This window comes from Cucurbita pepo, chromosome 2 (genome assembly GCF_057944985.1).
Source record: "Cucurbita pepo subsp. pepo isolate OVF chromosome 2, ASM5794498v1, whole genome shotgun sequence".
In the NCBI taxonomy this organism is placed as follows: domain Eukaryota; kingdom Viridiplantae; phylum Streptophyta; class Magnoliopsida; order Cucurbitales; family Cucurbitaceae; genus Cucurbita; species Cucurbita pepo.
In genome coordinates, this window is record NC_141799.1 from 714856 (window position 1) to 731625 (window position 16770).

Consider the following 16770-nt stretch of genomic DNA (forward strand, 5'->3'; position numbering starts at 1 on the left):
ATTTGACATATTTGAGCTATTTTCTTAATTTGTAGATAATTAAATAATTCAGAGAAAAAAAGGTACAAAATGAAGTAATTGACAATTTTGAATAAAAAGGATGACTCATTTTTAAAAAAAATAAAAAGAATTTGTGGGATTTGGGGATGGCAATTAGGGGCAGTATTGTCATTTCAGTTATGAATTTGTAAAGAAAGATTCAGTAGACTACAAGAATAGAGTATGTGAAAGACAAGAAATTAAAAGGAAAAAAATAGCTAGACGACAAGCACCGCCTAGTCCGATTTTCCCCGACAAATGTTATCACCTAGCAGATTACGACACGTGGATGGATAGATTTCCATCGGCTGCCGGAAGGATTAGGAGGGAGCTCGGCTCAGGCGTCCCTCTTAACCATGGTTACCGCGACACAAGTCATTAGCTAACCACGGTTAACTGGCGCCGCTTTAACTACTTTTTAATTATTTTCCTCTGATTTTTATTCCACTACTTCTCTTCTCTCTCTATCTCTCTCTCTCTCTCTAGGCATTTTGGCCTTTTCTACTCAGTTAAGGGCGAACTCAGATACCGCCGCCTTAGGCGCACTGGTATTCCGTCCACCTTCCGGTGCAATCTGCCATGTAGATTTCAGTTTTCATTTGCACATTCTCTGAGAACTAGTTAGATTATACCAAATGGACTGTAAATTCAGACGGTCCCAAGGCTTTTAGGTTCAGTTCATCCTTTCAATTTTCATAACATTCACAATTCGGACACCGCATAGTGGTGGAGTGGTATTCGAGCTGTTGTATTGATTATTCAATAGAGAGCTGTATTTTCTGTTAGAATTGATTTGGAATAGTTAGTTTCATCAACCGACTGTGTGGCTGAACTTTCGGTGAAGCTAAAAGCCTAAAACTATATTTTCGTCGGGGTTATATGCGAGATGGTTGATTTGGAAAATTCTTCCCCGGTTGAGGTTTCCAGAGATGCTGGTTTATCTTCTTCAGGTTATATTGAACCAGTGGCGGTGGTGGCTCCGACGAAGAAGAAACGGAACCTGCCTGGAATGCCAGGTAAGGGAATTAAAAGGCAATCGGACAGATTATTTGAGTGGTTTCAGTCGCTTTTGGCTTCCGATATGATATTTAGATTTGATTATTTCTGTTTTTCAGATCCGGCGGCGGAGGTGATTGCTTTGTCGCCGGGGAGTTTACTGGCGACTAACCGGTTCGTATGCGAGATCTGCAACAAAGGTTTCCAGAGGGACCAAAACCTGCAGCTTCACCGGCGAGGCCACAACCTTCCGTGGAAGCTCCGACAGCGGACTAGCAATGAGGTTCGTAAGCGCGTCTATGTTTGCCCGGAACCTTCCTGCGTCCACCATAACCCGGCGAGAGCGCTTGGCGATCTCACTGGAATAAAGAAGCATTTCTGTAGAAAGCACGGCGAGAAGAAATGGAAGTGCGAGAGATGCTCGAAGAAATACGCCGTACAATCCGATTGGAAAGCGCACATGAAAACTTGCGGAACTCGAGAGTACAAATGCGATTGCGGCACTTTATTTTCAAGGTTCGATTTCGTTTTTTTTTTTTTTTTCATTTCCTCTGTGTTGGATGGATGGATGCCTAGAAATCATCGCTTCATTATTTATCTTTTCGGTTGAAATTTCTTCTGTTACTTGAAGGAGGGATAGCTTTATTACACATCGAGCCTTTTGCGATGTATTGGCGGAGGAAAGTGCTCGTGCTCAAACCCTAGCAGTTCAAAACTATGAAGGAAAGGAATCCACCACTTCAAAAGCGGCCGTGACTTCGCCTCCTCCGCCGCCGCTAACACCGTCGACCACGGTGGTTTCTCCGGCTTTATCGATTCACAGCTCAGGTATTATATTAGTCATGGCAAAATCATCTAAATCAACGTCATTCTATGTAATGTTTTGGTTAATTTTTTTTCGATAAACTCCACATTTATCACGACTTGCGTGCGTTTGTTCAATAATGTGTAATTAAGAGGCTAATCGTGTCAAATGAAACCTTTTTTGATCCATTGTTGTTTGCGAGTCCTTTCTCTTTTTTTTTTTTTTTTTTGTTTTCCCCCTTTAGTTGCTCTTCATGATTGTGTAGTACTGCTCATTCACGGGTAATTGTTGCATGGATGACAAAGAAGCTCAAAGAACGAGGATAGTGGGAAGGGAGAAAGAGGGCTTACTGGAAAAAAGTCGCCATTATTCCCTTCCCTTTTACTTCCAAAAGCGCTTTTCATTTTTAAGTTCAAGCTGTTCATCATTTACAATAAACAATTAGCTAGAAAGGTTTCTGTTCCACCTTTCTCTCTCTCTCTTTCTGATCGCAGCATTCTACCAAACTAGTTTTTCTTTTTTATTCTGCCCTTTCGTATTCAATTCTCAAATTCTTTGACCTGCTTTTGATTCATTAATTAGATTTTTTTTTTTTTGTTGATTCTCATGCTACCCCCCATTGAGTTCCACGAAGATTTGACAGATTGTTGTTGGTTTACAGAGCTGGCTGATAATCCGATAAGACTTCCATCTGTTTCAACGCCTGCAGCGACGACATGCTTGACCTCCGCGTCTGTCAATAGTACCACAAATGCAAGCGCTAACGGCAGTAGCTCAAACAATGTGTTTGGAAATTGTACTGTTTTTGCCCCTTCTGCGTCAATTTCAGGGACGACCCAGATATCCCCAACATTACCACCACCCAGTTTACCCGCTTCAATAGTACCCTACGATTGCGCCTCTACTCGCCCTTCTGCTTCCGCAGTTAATCCCACGTCGCTCTCTCTCTCCACATCTCTCTATCTTTCCTCTAAAGGATCCTCCCTCTTTGCCCCATCTGACCAAGATCGTCTGCAGTACACGTGGTCCACTCAACCGGCAGCCATGTCTGCCACCGCCCTGCTGCAGAAGGCAGCAGAAATGGGGGCAACAGCGTCTAATCCGTCGTTGTTCCGTGGCTTTGGGATGGCCACTTCTTCGACTGGTCAAGATACCTCTGCCACTATTCAATGGAGTAGGAATTTGAACCGAGATCACCGGAATGGCTCTTCGTTAACGGCTGGTGTAGGGCTTGATCTCCCATCCGGACCTGACGGTTCTGGTTTGATGATGGCTGGAGGCCCATTTTGCTCGTTTGGAAGTCAGCCCATGACGAGAGATCTTCTTGGTCTTGGCTTAGGCGGTGGTGGGGCCTCTGCAAGTAGATTCTCGGCTTTGATTGCTTCCATGGGTGGTGGGTCTGGTTACCCCGTTGCAGCTTCAGACGCCTGCGGCGGAAGTGGCAATGGAAGCCCCTCCGGCGACGCTTGGGATCAAGATGAAAAGCATTGAAGTTTCGACCGTTGATTGCTGGCTGGAACTGCTCATATTCTTATATGGAGGTCAGACACAAAGCCATGCATTCTTTTCTTTCTACTCTCACCATGTGTAATTAATGTAAATTTTTGCTCGCTCTTCGAGGTAAGTTAGTTGAATTTTGGTGATAGGATCTGGAAATAAATCAGGTTCGTTTAGACATATAACCCATGTTTCATACATATTCTCCTTCAGATTACATATGATTTCGGGCAACACCCTTGAATGTTTGTAATCGGAGCTAGCTCCAATTAAAGAGTTGAAATTTTGTAAAGGTAACTTTCCCGAGATTGTCTCTGTGGAAGGTGACATCGGGGCTTCAATTGCGGTGAGGTTTTCAACAAATTGGTACTTGAACATTAATGTTCATAATGGTTCTGTTCATTTGACTTGTCGATTCCCGGTGGTCCAAGTTCCGATCTGGTCCATTGGTCAGACCGTCAAACTATATTTAATGAGATGAGTTGGCTGAGGTGGTCCTCCACCGACTCCTCGCCTCATAGGTCCGTCCATCTCCACGGTGGTTGCCGCCCCATCCGTCGCCCGCCGAACTGTCACTGTTTGTGTATGTCACAGTGACCTAACTGGGTAGTTACAAGATCCATTCGTATGGTTTGAAAATTTGAATCTCGTTCTAACTTTGTCCTTATAAATTTAGTTACATGTTTTGGGCTTGGTTGCTTATACTGTTATCATCCACCTTGTTATTATTATTTTTAAATGAAGAATATTAACAATAAATCAGCATAATGTGACATAAATAATAGGAGAGTTTCATAAAATAATTTAAGCATATTGCACCTATTCATCTCACGCTGTTTTTAATGCATCCACCATTATTTTATATACCTATTCTTCATTGACTAACATAATTATAAAGTTTAATACTTTTATGCCAAATTTTACTAAAATTAAATTTTCTAAATGATATTTCTTTTCTATAATAAAAATAACTTCAAATTAATACAAATTTTACATTTTATTAAAAATACATATCTAAAATGGTAAATCATTAAAGCCGCCTCGTAATTATGACGTCAAACTTTAAAAAAAAAAAACTTAATAGGGAAATCTTTAAGGACGAAGCTAACGCTAATTACTTCAATAATTCTCTGGACATTATTTAATTTTTTGAAATGGATAATTACGGATTGGATAGGAATAAATGATGATAAAACCGGCCAACAGCTCTGTCAATTATAGTTTTTTTTTATAATTATTATTTTCTCTCTCATTATTATATTATTCATTGCAGTGCGTCACTTGCTTAGTCGTTACGGAGCTTGGGTATGCAGAATTCCAGAAGAAAAGGCACTCCATCTAGGAAACGACGTCGTTGCCATATCAGTCATCCATATATTCTTTTTATTTTTTGGTTATTGATATTTATTAATTACAGCTGGTTTAACGAAATTGTTGAGCTTCTATTTTAATTTTATGCTAAATTAATAAAAGTAATAATACCTTTAAAAAAAATTTAAAATACTTTTAAACTTAAAAATAATTAAAGAATACAATCGTGTCACTTGAAAATTTTGATATTTTATTTTTAAAATATTTTTAAATGTTCTAAAAATACCTTTAAATTTTAAAAAATTTCTTAATACACTTAAAAAAAATTTTAAAAATAAAAAAATAAAAAGACATTTAAACAATTAAAAAAAAAAACATGTACTTTTTAATGTTTAATAAATTTATTCTTGAATTTTATCAAACTGTTTATGCCTTAAATTTTGACATATTTTAGTTCGAGAACTTTAATAAATAGCAGTTTAGTTCCTATACTTTCAAATTTACAATAATTTAGTTTTTATTAGTAACAAAAACTTATCCAAACTAAATTTACATTTTTATAATGTAATATTTAAAATTAGCTAAATGAATTAAAATATCTTTAAACTAAAAAAAAAAATCTAAAAAATACACTTTTTTTTTTATTTTATTTTGGTGGACCATTCAATTTTTTTTTAAAAAAATTAAAATTTATTTTTTACTATGTTTATAAAAAATATATATATATATATATATACAATAAGCTTTAGATTTTTTATTTTTCTTTATTTGTAAATTTGGGTTTCTTATAAAAAGAACAAATATATACCTTTGGGGCATTTTGCCCCATCTGATATTCTGAAAAGACATTTATACCCAAATTAGCCTCCTTCTAATGGTCGTTCCCTAAGCAACCAGACGTCTTGGCCACTAATAACGGGCAAGAGACGACCTGGGGATTGGCTATCGCAGTTACCAAAATACCCCTACCGAGGTTCGAAACCCACCGATGAGGACGAATGGCATTTTCGTAAATAACACGATTTATCCCTCTCAATCCAGTGTCAAGACCGGTCAAACGACCCATCGCCGAGCGTGTTAATATAATAAATCTTGACTTCGTTATATATATATATAAGATAATTGCAAATTCGAATAAATTCGAGCGTTAGGGTTTTTACTTAGCGTCCGCATCCATAGAAATTCCTGGATTCCATCATCTTAACTCTCTTCTATCAATTCTGTTCACAGGGAAGGTGCTACAGAGGGTACGAGCTCGTATCGAATTTGGAAGGTTTGTTCTTTGATTTTGCTCTATGGAAAATTTTGAGATGTTGTGTGGTATTCAGGTTGCTAGAATTAGGGTTTCGATTTAGTTGTTATGTGATTGAACTGGGAGAGTGAGGTTCCCGTTGTTGTCATTTTATTCTCGCCTTTTCCGTATTGTCGGCGAGTTTATACATTTTTTATATCATTTTTGAATACGTGCGTTATGGTTTATCTTCATTTTAGTGTTCACGACATGGATATTTACGCTATTTAAGGATCGGTTTAGTACGTTTCATCGTTCAATTAGTTCTTGGATCGTCACTGAATGTTTTCTTAGGGAGAAAGAAAACTATTTGGTAAGTGGAGTTGAAATGTGATGGTGATTTTATATGGGGTTTTACCTTGATTAAGTCTGAAATAAACTTGCCCCGAGCATAGGATGTATAAAGTTTGAATCTCCATCCACACCGGTTTTTGGACTCAAATTAAAAAGATTTGAAGTAGACTTGCTCGTATTTCTGTACTCATTTACTGAACTTTTAACTGGGCAGGTTCTGGAACATATTTGCATACTGATCAGGGAAAGTACTATGTGTGAAGTACTCTGAAGATAGATGTGCTGGGAGGAATGTTATTCTTTCTCACACAAAGTTGTAGTGGTTGCATCCTGTGCAGGAAAAGAATCAAAGAGAGGCCCTTCTGTTTAAGGGGCTAATATGCCATCCTATATGTCAAAACTACGAGCACCGGTTCACTTTCTAGGGTGGGAAGGTGGATTTAAAAGTTCACTGGAGTTTCTTTTTGGGCAACAGAAACTCTTGTGTGGCAGTTCAAGCCTGTTTCACTCAGTACCTTATTCCTCACTCACAGAATTGCATGCACTCTTAAGACCTGGCACTATTTCTGGTTCTAGTTCAGAGCTAGTTAATAGTAGGAGGAATATCTCTGTTCTTGGAGCAATTTCTCGCACATTTTCTATTCCTTCTGTGTCAGGCCCTGCGTTACAGACCTGTGGGTATCACATTGATTGTGCCATTGCTGAATCCAATCAATATTCAACTCGCAGCAAGTTTCAAGACAAACCAATGGCTGCTTGTGGTTCTAGAGCTGGACTTGGTGAATGTTCTCTCGAGAATCTAATTTTTAGGATTGCACGCACCTCTCCTCCAGCGATCAGTCCTAGTGTTTGTTTCAACAAAAGAAGCGTTGATTGCTGCCCAAAAGTCAGCATGAGTTTGAAAAATCAGGAGCAGCCTAGCAATAATGTGATATATGGATACTTTACATACAATGTTGCAAAAAGGTTTTGCAGCAGTTACCTACATGCTGGGTTGGGAGCAAGGGATCTTCATAGTTCGTCCACTTCTTCCCTAGCTGCTGGTTCTGCCCCCAATTTGTCATTTGATAATTCTGCACGGGAGGAACAACTTGCCAACTCTACTGATTCATCCGCACAGTATGTTCTCCACCTGATTCCTTGGTTTAAAATGAAAATATTATAGTCTATATGCTTAGTTTAAATTACATCACAACTTCGGTTTAAACTTACCAGATTGAATGTTTTGCATATTATTGTCAATTGAACTTGTTCTTTGGTCGTCCCATTCTTATAGATCCAATTGTTGAGGGTGAAATGTGAATCATAGCCTGTTGTCCGTGCTTAATGAACATTTGTGGTTTTTTCTTTTCCTGTCAAAATGAATCTGTTTTTTTATTTTTTATTTTTTTTTTAATATTCCAATATTGTACTCTATGGTGTTTTGTTGTTTTTGGATCTCATTATGGAACTCTTCAAGATTGCGGGCACAAAGTATGCTGTGATACCGCTCTTCACACTTTTAAGTGACAGTATCAGTTTGAATGCAAGTGTTCTTCTTAGCTCTAAATTTCCTACTATATTCTTCACAGAAAGATTCCGAAAGGCAAATCAATGAAACTGGTTTCTGGGTCTTGCTATCTGCCCCACCCTGATAAAGAAGATACTGGTGGAGAGGACGCTCACTTTATTTGTGTGGATGAACAAGCTATAGGGGTGGCTGATGGTGTGGGTGGTTGGGCAGATCTTGGTGTTGATGCTGGACAGTATTCCCGAGAACTCATGTCTAATTCAGTTAATGCAGTTCAAGAGGAGCCCAAGGGCTCAATTGATCCAGCTAGAGTCTTGGAGAAGGCTCACTCGAAAACAAAAGCCAAAGGCTCCTCCACGGCTTGTATCATAGCGCTTACAGAACAAGTATGTTGTTTCACTTGAGACTATCATTCTTTGTAAGTTCAAATATAGGCAAGTTGTTTTAGGTTTTGAAAGTTGGAGTCTGATCTTATTTTATCAAGACCAAACTCTCTGTTTTCAATTTTCAGATCCTTGATTTGGTGGCTCATTATAATTTTTCTTTCTTTGACCAAAATAATTTCTGGAGCTTTGTATTTAAGTATAGCCTAAGTCGTCCTAGTTTGATCTTTTGGATGGAATATATAACAAGAGAAGACCTCTTTGATGTCTTCTAGAGCTTGCTACAACATATAAAATTTCCCCATAGTTTAGTGAGGTGGAGCTTGATACTTCCCTGTATAATATAAAATATCTATCAATAATTTTAGCTGGTTTCTGTGCAAGTACTTGCTCATATCTTCCGTCTTACAAGGACATCGGGTAGTTTTTATTTTTATTTTTATTTTTATTTTTGCTTTTTATTGCAGGGGCTCCATGCAATCAATTTAGGAGACAGTGGATTTATGGTGGTTAGAGACGGATGCACAATATTCAGATCTCCTGTGCAGCAGCATGATTTTAACTTCACCTTTCAATTGGAGAGTGGAAACAATGGTGATTTACCTAGCTCTGGACAGGTCAGTATTCTCATCAGCTTCTGTGTCTGTAGTTGTCGTTCCCGTTCCTGGTAGTTTTGTTTCTACCTATAGTAGTTGCTTCGTGATTTTTCCGAACGAGAGAGAGTAGAGTTAGCAACCTCCCAAAATTGAGAGTATTGGAACTTTTTGGCAATAACCTTAACTTGATGATGATGGGATTATCAAAACTGATTCAGGTCTTCTCGGTCCCTGTTGCTCCTGGAGATGTCATAATTGCTGGCACTGATGGACTCTTTGATAACTTGTACAACAACGAGATCACCGCAGTTGTGGTTCATGCCATGAGAGCTGGCTTAGGCTCTCAGGTGACTGCCCAGAAGATAGCTGCTCTTGCACGCCAGCGAGCTCAAGATAAAGACCGACAAACACCTTTCTCCACTGCTGCTCAAGATGCTGGGTTTCGGTACTACGGAGGCAAGCTTGACGACATTACCGTCGTCGTGTCATATGTTGCCAGTTCCAACGACAAGTGAGTGTCCTGAACGTCTTCTCGCATACTTTCATCCCCACGTTTCTGTATATAATCTTTGCAGCATATAAACATTGACAATGCTTATTGTATCAAAGCATTTCATTGAACTATCTTAACTCTTTACATGTTGAAGAGTGGATGACCTCTTTTGTAAGTGAAAAAATCAGGGGCGTGAACCATCCCCAGGTTTGAGCGGTTGTTTCTCTGTTTTCTACTTCCATCTGAATCCTTTCTGTGCTCATCTGATACGTTAACGAACGAACAAGACTAATGTTAAGGCTTTTTTTTTTTTTTGGGTTTTTCCATCCCTGTTTCCTTAGCGAGAAATGGTGTTCTTGTTTGAAACATGATTTTGGTCAAATGGGTAATTGTGACCTAGCCGATCCAACGGGTGGCTTCGAGCGTGTAGATGTTAAAATGAAAAAAATTTAATTTCTCATTATCTAAATATTTCAATGATTGCAAGCAAAATTTAATTGTGATGTATAAAAAGATATCTTCACGTCTGTCTGTTGGGGTTGAAAGTGTAATTTTAGATTGCTTCAAAACTTTTTTCATACTTAGAATTTAAACACTTTTATTATTACTTGAATAAAATTAATAAATATGGTATTGTGAAAGTTCTAAAAGTTGACTTTCTTTCCATTAACCATTTTTTTAATATATAAAAAAAAAAACCCTCAAATTCCACCGTTGACTTGAAGTAGGGATAGAGAGGGGTTAATCTTTGATAGGTAGCTTTCAAGGAGGGGCATAAATGGAAAAAAAAAAAAAAAAAAAAAAAGCACTCGTTGAGAGGAGTATCCTCAACCAGGCCTAGGCCCAGGCCCATCTCGTTCCCATTTTCTTTCCCTTTCTGCACCAAACCAAGTCAAAATAGAAGTCGTAGTCATACGCCTCTCCTCTCTTCTCTCTCTCATTCCAGTTCCGATGACCAAAATTTCTGGTGCTTTAAGGTAACAGAAAACAGTCCCATTTTCTTTATTTATGGAATTGTAACGATCCCTTCCTTCTACTTCAAGGGAATGCCAAATCTCTAATTCCTAAAACATTCTCTGGTTGTTTCCCCTTGAAGTCTATACTCTCCTGCTTCACTCACTCCCCAATTGCGCCTGATTTCTCCATGGCCGGCCGTAAAGACAAAGCTCAGTCTGCCCGCGTCTCTCGAATCGTCATCGCCATCGCAATCGGAGTTCTTGTTGGCTGTCTTTTTGCTTTCTTGTATCCTCATGGACTTTTCGCCTCTGATCTGCCTGTCCAAAACCGTCGCCTCGGCAAATCCGAGTTTCTGGTTTGTTGCTTGTTGCCCTAATTCCTGTTTCTGAATTTCTATACCGATTTGAATTGTCATTTATTTTTTATTTTAGCGAAATGAACCCGAATTGACATGTATGTTTTGAGGTTTCAAGTGTTTCGGATTGTACTTTATTGTTCTATAATTTATATATGTTTGAGAGGAGTTCGATTTCTTTTTTTTCCTTTCACTGTTTGTCTTTTCTTCTTGAGCGATGAAATTCATAATCAATTCTTTGATTAATTATTTTGGCGTTCTTTTAAAGATTTGTGGGTAGTGTGAGCACTATGGTAGCTAGATCAATTCTTCTGTTGGTGTTGTTTTCATTTTAGTTTGACTTGTATGTTCATGATTTGGTTTGTGCATTTCTTTTGAATCTATACTTTTTAGAAGATGTTAGTTTCAGTTTAATGACCTTAAAAAGTTTTAGGTTTCATTTACTCACTAAATTAAATCAAAACATATCTATGTGCCAAAATATCACATTATCTAACGAACTTATCCTGTTGATATCTAGCTTAATTGAGTTTTGATGGAATCGTGGACTTTTGGAGATTCTGGAGGAAAATTTTCGTATATCTTCAATTTCCTAATTTTTTTTTCCTTACACAGGTTCAGTCTTCTTCTCCTTGCGAATCGTCGGAGCGGTTCAAGATGCTTAAAGGCCACGTCGTTTCAATATTAGAGAAGAACTCCCAGTTGGAGAAGCGTATAAAGTATCTAACAGGGGAACTGAGGATTGTGGAACAAACAAAAGATCATGCTCAGAAGCAATATTTGGCGCTTAGTGAAAATCACAAGGCTGGTCCATTTGGTACTGTCAAAGGTCTTAGAACCAACCCTACCGTAATCCCTGATGAATCTGTAAACCCTCGATTGGCGAAGCTCCTGGAGAAAGTTGCTATCCAGAGGGAGCTGATTGTGACACTTGCGAATTCTAATGTACAACCCATGCTGGAGGTTTGGTTTACGAGTATCCAGAAGGTCGGTATACCGAATTATTTAGTCGTGGCTCTGGATGACCAGACGGAAGAATTCTGCAAATCCCATAATGTTCCTGTCTACACGAGAGATCCAGACAAGAGTGTTGATTTAATCGGAAAGGAAGGAGGCAACCACCAAGTCTCGGCATTGAAGTTTCGGATTTTGAGGGAGTTCTTGCAACTTGGATACAGTGTTCTTCTCTCGGATGTTGATATAGTCTACTTACAGAATCCTTTCGATCATCTTTACCGGGATTCAGATGTGGAGTCGATGAGTGATGGTCACAGCAATATGACAGCTTATGGATACAACGATGTATTTGATGAACCTGCCATGGGCTGGGCTAGATATGCACACACTATGAGAATATGGGTTTACAACTCTGGTTTCTTCTACATTAGGCCTACACTGCCTTCGTTTGAGCTTTTGGATCGTGTCGCGACTCGGCTTTCTCAAGAAAAAGCATGGGACCAAGCTGTTTTTAATGAGGAACTCTTTTATCCTTCTCGTCCTGGACGTGATGGACTTCATGCCTCCAAGAGAACCATGGATATGTATCTTTTCATGAACAGTAAGGTACTCTTCAAGACTGTTCGTAAGGACCCGAAACTCAGACAGTTGAAACCCGTCATTGTTCATATTAATTACCATCCCGACAAGTATCCAAGAATGAAAGCAGTCGTCGAATTCTACGTGAACGGTCAGCAAAATGCTCTGGATTCGTTCCCAGATGGTTCTGAATGATGAACCTCTCTTCCAGCACATCATCACAATACTAAGTCCCATGAGCAAACATTGCGACCATTGTTTTGCACAATTCAGCTGCTCTACAAGGAAGATTCATTTTATCATCCCTTCAGAGAAAAAAAAAAAAACACTGCAGATGATTCACTGTTATTCCTTTTCCAAGGTTTTTGTCGATGTACTTCTGTAAGAACATTTGTAACGATATAGCTAAAGTTGAAAAACTTATCTTCTGCAAAAGGAAATTTCTTGGTCTTTCCAATGTGTGATTAAGACTCTGCTTATGCGTGTAATGTGGCACTGACAATCTCAACTGTTATGACAGCTTGTCTTTCCTAAACTTTGGCTGTCTGTGGGGACTTCTGAGTTAATGAACATCACAGAAATTTCAGATTAATTGTCACCAAGGGAATTTTAATTGGCTGATGCGGATGCTCTGAGCAGCCTAATTCCAAAAGGCCAGCCTAATGATCCTTATTTAATTGGCTTGGAGCTTTTCTCTTATCCAAATTTCTCCAACGGCTTGTGTGGCTCTGTCTTCAACCCCACTTTCTGTCTTCTTCTGTGTTTTCGTTTTCAATAAGCTCCTCCGCTAAATCCTTGTTCTATTTTTCTTCACCTTCCTTTGCAGCTGTTTCGTCGAGAGATTCTGAGTGAACCCATGAAAGAAACTCGCGGGTTCTCCGTTCCCGCCATTTGTTAGTTGAAATTGAAGCGGCTGAAGGAAGTTTAGATGACAATCGGTTAGATGGGGCGTTGTTAAAGGGAAAGAAAATGGAGAAATCGTCGCAGAGGGAGAACATCCTTTTGGGTTATTCGCTTCAGAGATCATTCACGAATCATTCTTCATCGCCGAGAGCCCCGAATCGGGACTCCGACGATGTTGATTTTCACGACGTGTTCGGTGGCCCTCCGAGAAGGCGGTCGTCGGCTCATGAAACGCGGTACAGCTTCTCGGAAACGGCTGGTTCCTTCGCATTGAAAGGCGGCGGCGATAACGCACCGCCGGGCCGGAGTAGTTCCTGGTCCTGTTTGAATGAGATACCGGTGTTCGGAGAAGACAGTCCTCACGGGCGAAGATTTTCGAGCAATGATTTTTACGATGATATCTTTAAAGGCGATGAATCCGCGACTCCTCCTCGCCGGCATGAACTTGACATTTTCTCTTCGGTTCCTGGTTCGAGGGTCTCAAGTCCTGCTAGGCCACTTCCGCCGCCGGCAGAGCCATTCGGAAGTTCTTCCCTCCCAGCAGAATTAAGGTTCTTCTTCCTTCAGCCTCCATTTCTTGATTTGGAAATGGGTTTCACCCCAAAATTTTATTGGCGGATGATTTTCTTAGCTTTGATGAATGTTTCTTTCATGTGCATTGGGTATTTATTAATATCTTGCTTCTGGTTCTTCTGGTTTGTGCCAGCCTAACATCTAGATTGGCTAAAGGGACTGATCTGCCAGCGTTGGGATCCAGCAATTCGAGCCCGTTAAGAAACAAGGTTGTTGTGTCAAATGGAAGCCATACAAATGCTTCTAGGTTCACTCTGTCTAGATTTTCTTCCAGCACTTCGAGCCATCGTTTCGAGGATCTTAAAAGTGATCACAATTTGTTGGATTGGCCTGGTATTCTGTCATCTGAATTCCAACCTCTTAGCAGCGGCGAGATGCCATCCTTCAGAAAGTCCGATAATCCGTCGAATAGGAACAGTTCAACGAAGGGAGAAGATAATGTAGAAGATTCGAATGGTGGTGGTCAGTTTCAATTCCATTTCTCAATTTACAAATGGGCAAGCAAAGGAGTGCCTCTAATGATGCCACTGAGAGGAGGGAACGGATCGAGTTTAAGAGAGAAGACTTTGCTTAGGAGAAGCTCAAGCTCGGCGAATAGAGTCGTGAAGGAGATGAATGAAAAGCCTGATCGAAGTTTTGAGGAAAAACTTTCATCTGCACCTTCAGCTAACTTGAGCAGACAAAGTTCTCATAAGGATGTCGAAGCTGATAACATCACTCAGCCAGCAAAGCTCGAGAAAGTTTCGAGTGAAAAAGCAGAGAAAAAGATGAGTTCGACAACAAATGAAGATCGAAAGCATGTGGCTAAATCTCTAAGTTCCTTCCTTCTCTACAGTGATGGTGAACAAAGTACGTCCTGCCACGAGTTTCGTTTATTTCATGCTTGTATTATCTGGTTCTCACAACTAGTTTCGTTTCGTGCAGGTGAAGATGGGATATCGGAAGAGTATCGGCAAGGAGACATCACGGCGAAAAGTGACAAGAAATCAGCAAATCTTTCTGAGCTAACTAGTAGCTCAAAGAAACTGGACAAACAAACTTCACTGAGAAATTCAAAAGTGAAAAATCCAAGTTTCCTAAGCTCAGACACAGAATCTCGACAAAACATTGACAGAAAGAAAGCTGGTGGAAGAATCTCGGAGTTCGTCAAGATTTTCAACCACGAACCTGCATCGAAATCCCGAGACATAGTTGATTTGGGAAATGATAGCTCTACAAGGAAGCAGGAAAGTGCTTCAAAAGCTCAAACACAGGCAACTGTCAATAAAATAAGCAAGGAAGAGAAATCCAAGTTGAATAACAATACAGATGCTTCCATCAAGGTAGATGATGTTTCCAAGCAGTCAGTGCATGTTCACTCTATAGCTGCTAGCTACACTAATAGCTCTACTTCTTCGAAAGAGGGTTGTCCAGCACCGAACACTGGTCAGTCCTGCATCTGTGCTGTGTTCTTCATATTTTTCTTTTCGAGTGCGTACTCGATCATCCATTGCATAACATATTTATTTCTCGATATCAGTTCATGTTCGTAATGTCTCCAAGTCTACAGTTCCAGATGTGGAGGAGCTGTTCCAAGAGAATTTCTCAGTATGTTTATCCTTATGAAAATTATGCGTCGGTATGGAAAGTGGTCGAACTCTTTGTATCGAAAGCTAATTGGGTTGGTTCGTGAATAGGTAAAAGAGTTACCACAAGACTATGAGGATTCGAGAGAAACGGATAATGTTCGTGAAGAATTACAAGTAATGCATCTCCCATTAAATACATGTATTGTGGTTATTGCAGCTCATGAGGACGTAAACTGATGAGACCGTCTTATAATGCAGGATATCGATACCAAAATACGACAATGGTCAAAGGGGAAGGAAGGGAATATACGTTCGCTACTGTCAACTTTGCAATATGTGAGCCTGTTGTCTTATAAACTCTGTTGGTTGTCTTGCTTCATCAATTACATCGTAGTTCGTTCTTGAGGTCCACGCTCGATATTTTTCGATTTCTATAAACCGTTCTTGGTTGTGTGCGTGCAAGGTTCTTTGGCCTAAGAGCGGATGGAAACCTGTTCCTCTCGTCGATATAATCGAAGGAAATGCAGTCAAAAGATCTTATCAGAAAGCTTTGTTATACCTACACCCTGATAAGCTACAACAGAAGGGTGCTTCAGCAGATCAAAAATATATTGCAGCAAAAGTTTTTGAAATATTGCAGGTATTCAAGTTCTTTTCTACATATGATATTTAGAACCGCACACCAGAAATTCTTCTTTTGATTGTCACGTCTTTAGACCGAAACTGATATTTTGAATGTTTTAAAGAGTCGGGATTTCTGAAGTTTTGAACGTCTTGAACGCGGGTAGATATTGAAACCTTTTTACATTTAGAATCGAGAGCTGTGCTTGGCTCGGATTTTTGAAGTTTTGAACGTTTTAAACGAGGGTAGGTATTGAAACCTTTAACGTTTAAGATCGAGAGCTATGCTTGGCTGGGATTAATCTGGTTCTTGTTGTTATATATATATATATATATCTTAATCGAAGTGTTTGAATTCATGTAGGAGGCTTGGGCTCATTTCAATACACTGGGAGGATTATGACATGAAATCACAGCATTATAGGTGACACAAAGAAGTGTCCATATAAAGCCTTTTTAAAATTGTCATTTACATTTGTATACATAAAAAAAAAATAAAAATAAAAATAAAAAAATAATTAAAATATTTTCTTGTGGTAACAATTATACAATAATTCAAAGTATGGGCCTTTGCTTCATGGGCTTTGACATATATGAATTTGATGGGCTTGGCAGAAGCCCATTAAATTTTTTAAAAAAAAGTGTAAAAGATTTTTGGTGGAGGTAGCCGTTGGTTACCCACTGCCACTATTGATGGTTCTTTTTGTGGTTTTCTGGTGAGGGGTGAGGAACTTTTGGATTCTTTTCAAAACGGTCACCGAAATTGGGGAATGGAATGGAATGGCCATATACAACGCGACACGTTCCTTTTTCCACGTCACCGACTGACTGTGACGCCTTGCCTAAGCTTTCCCCATTTTTGCCCCTTCCACGTGTTTCGAAGTCACCACCTTTTCCATTTTTATTATTATTATTATTTTTTTCATTAAATGTTGGATTTCCACTATTTAAATAAGAAGTAGCGTCGTTCATTCGATTTTTATTAGACAATGGTGCAATTGTAAATATAGATGGTAGGTAGTGGCAAACCGGTAAAAGTTCG

The 16770-nt window shown here is 39.3% G+C and overlaps 4 protein-coding genes across 5 annotated transcripts; all 4 read left to right on the plus strand.

Annotated features, from left to right (window-relative positions):
• The first annotated feature begins 478 nt into the window (after nt 1–478).
• Nucleotides 479–3678, plus strand: LOC111788003 (zinc finger protein GAI-ASSOCIATED FACTOR 1-like). Its single transcript, XM_087121133.1, has 4 exons — nt 479–1055; nt 1155–1551; nt 1667–1863; nt 2502–3678. Exons 1-4 carry the CDS (start codon nt 926–928, stop codon nt 3329–3331), a joined length of 1554 nt encoding a protein of 517 aa, XP_086977259.1. The 5' UTR covers nt 479–925; the 3' UTR covers nt 3332–3678.
• Nucleotides 3679–5576: 1898 nt separating this feature from the next.
• Nucleotides 5577–9439, plus strand: LOC111788002 (putative protein phosphatase 2C 55). Its single transcript, XM_023668132.2, has 5 exons — nt 5577–5921; nt 6448–7352; nt 7805–8129; nt 8594–8743; nt 8941–9439. Exons 2-5 carry the CDS (start codon nt 6613–6615, stop codon nt 9235–9237), a joined length of 1512 nt encoding a protein of 503 aa, XP_023523900.2. The 5' UTR covers nt 5577–5921; nt 6448–6612; the 3' UTR covers nt 9238–9439.
• Nucleotides 9440–10065: 626 nt separating this feature from the next.
• On the plus strand, nt 10066–12513 carry LOC111787799 (arabinosyltransferase RRA2-like). Its single transcript, XM_023667851.2, has 3 exons — nt 10066–10192; nt 10312–10527; nt 11143–12513. The coding sequence occupies exons 2-3, from the start codon at nt 10360–10362 to the stop codon at nt 12256–12258; spliced, it is 1284 nt and encodes a 427-aa protein (XP_023523619.2). The 5' UTR covers nt 10066–10192; nt 10312–10359; the 3' UTR covers nt 12259–12513.
• Nucleotides 12514–12649: 136 nt separating this feature from the next.
• LOC111787798 (J domain-containing protein required for chloroplast accumulation response 1) lies at nt 12650–16704 on the plus strand. Of its 2 annotated transcripts, XM_023667850.2 has the most exons (8): nt 12650–13517; nt 13673–14388; nt 14464–14964; nt 15059–15126; nt 15216–15281; nt 15366–15443; nt 15571–15747; nt 16093–16704. In XM_023667850.2, exons 1-8 carry the CDS (start codon nt 13033–13035, stop codon nt 16129–16131), a joined length of 2130 nt encoding a protein of 709 aa, XP_023523618.2. In that variant the 5' UTR covers nt 12650–13032; the 3' UTR covers nt 16132–16704. The 2 variants fall into 2 exon arrangements, 1 of the variants encoding a protein (XP_023523618.2); XR_015419768.1 differs by lacking the exons at nt 15571–15747; nt 16093–16704 and having other exon boundaries at nt 15059–15157; nt 15366–15438.
• The last annotated feature ends 66 nt before the right edge of the window (nt 16705–16770 follow it).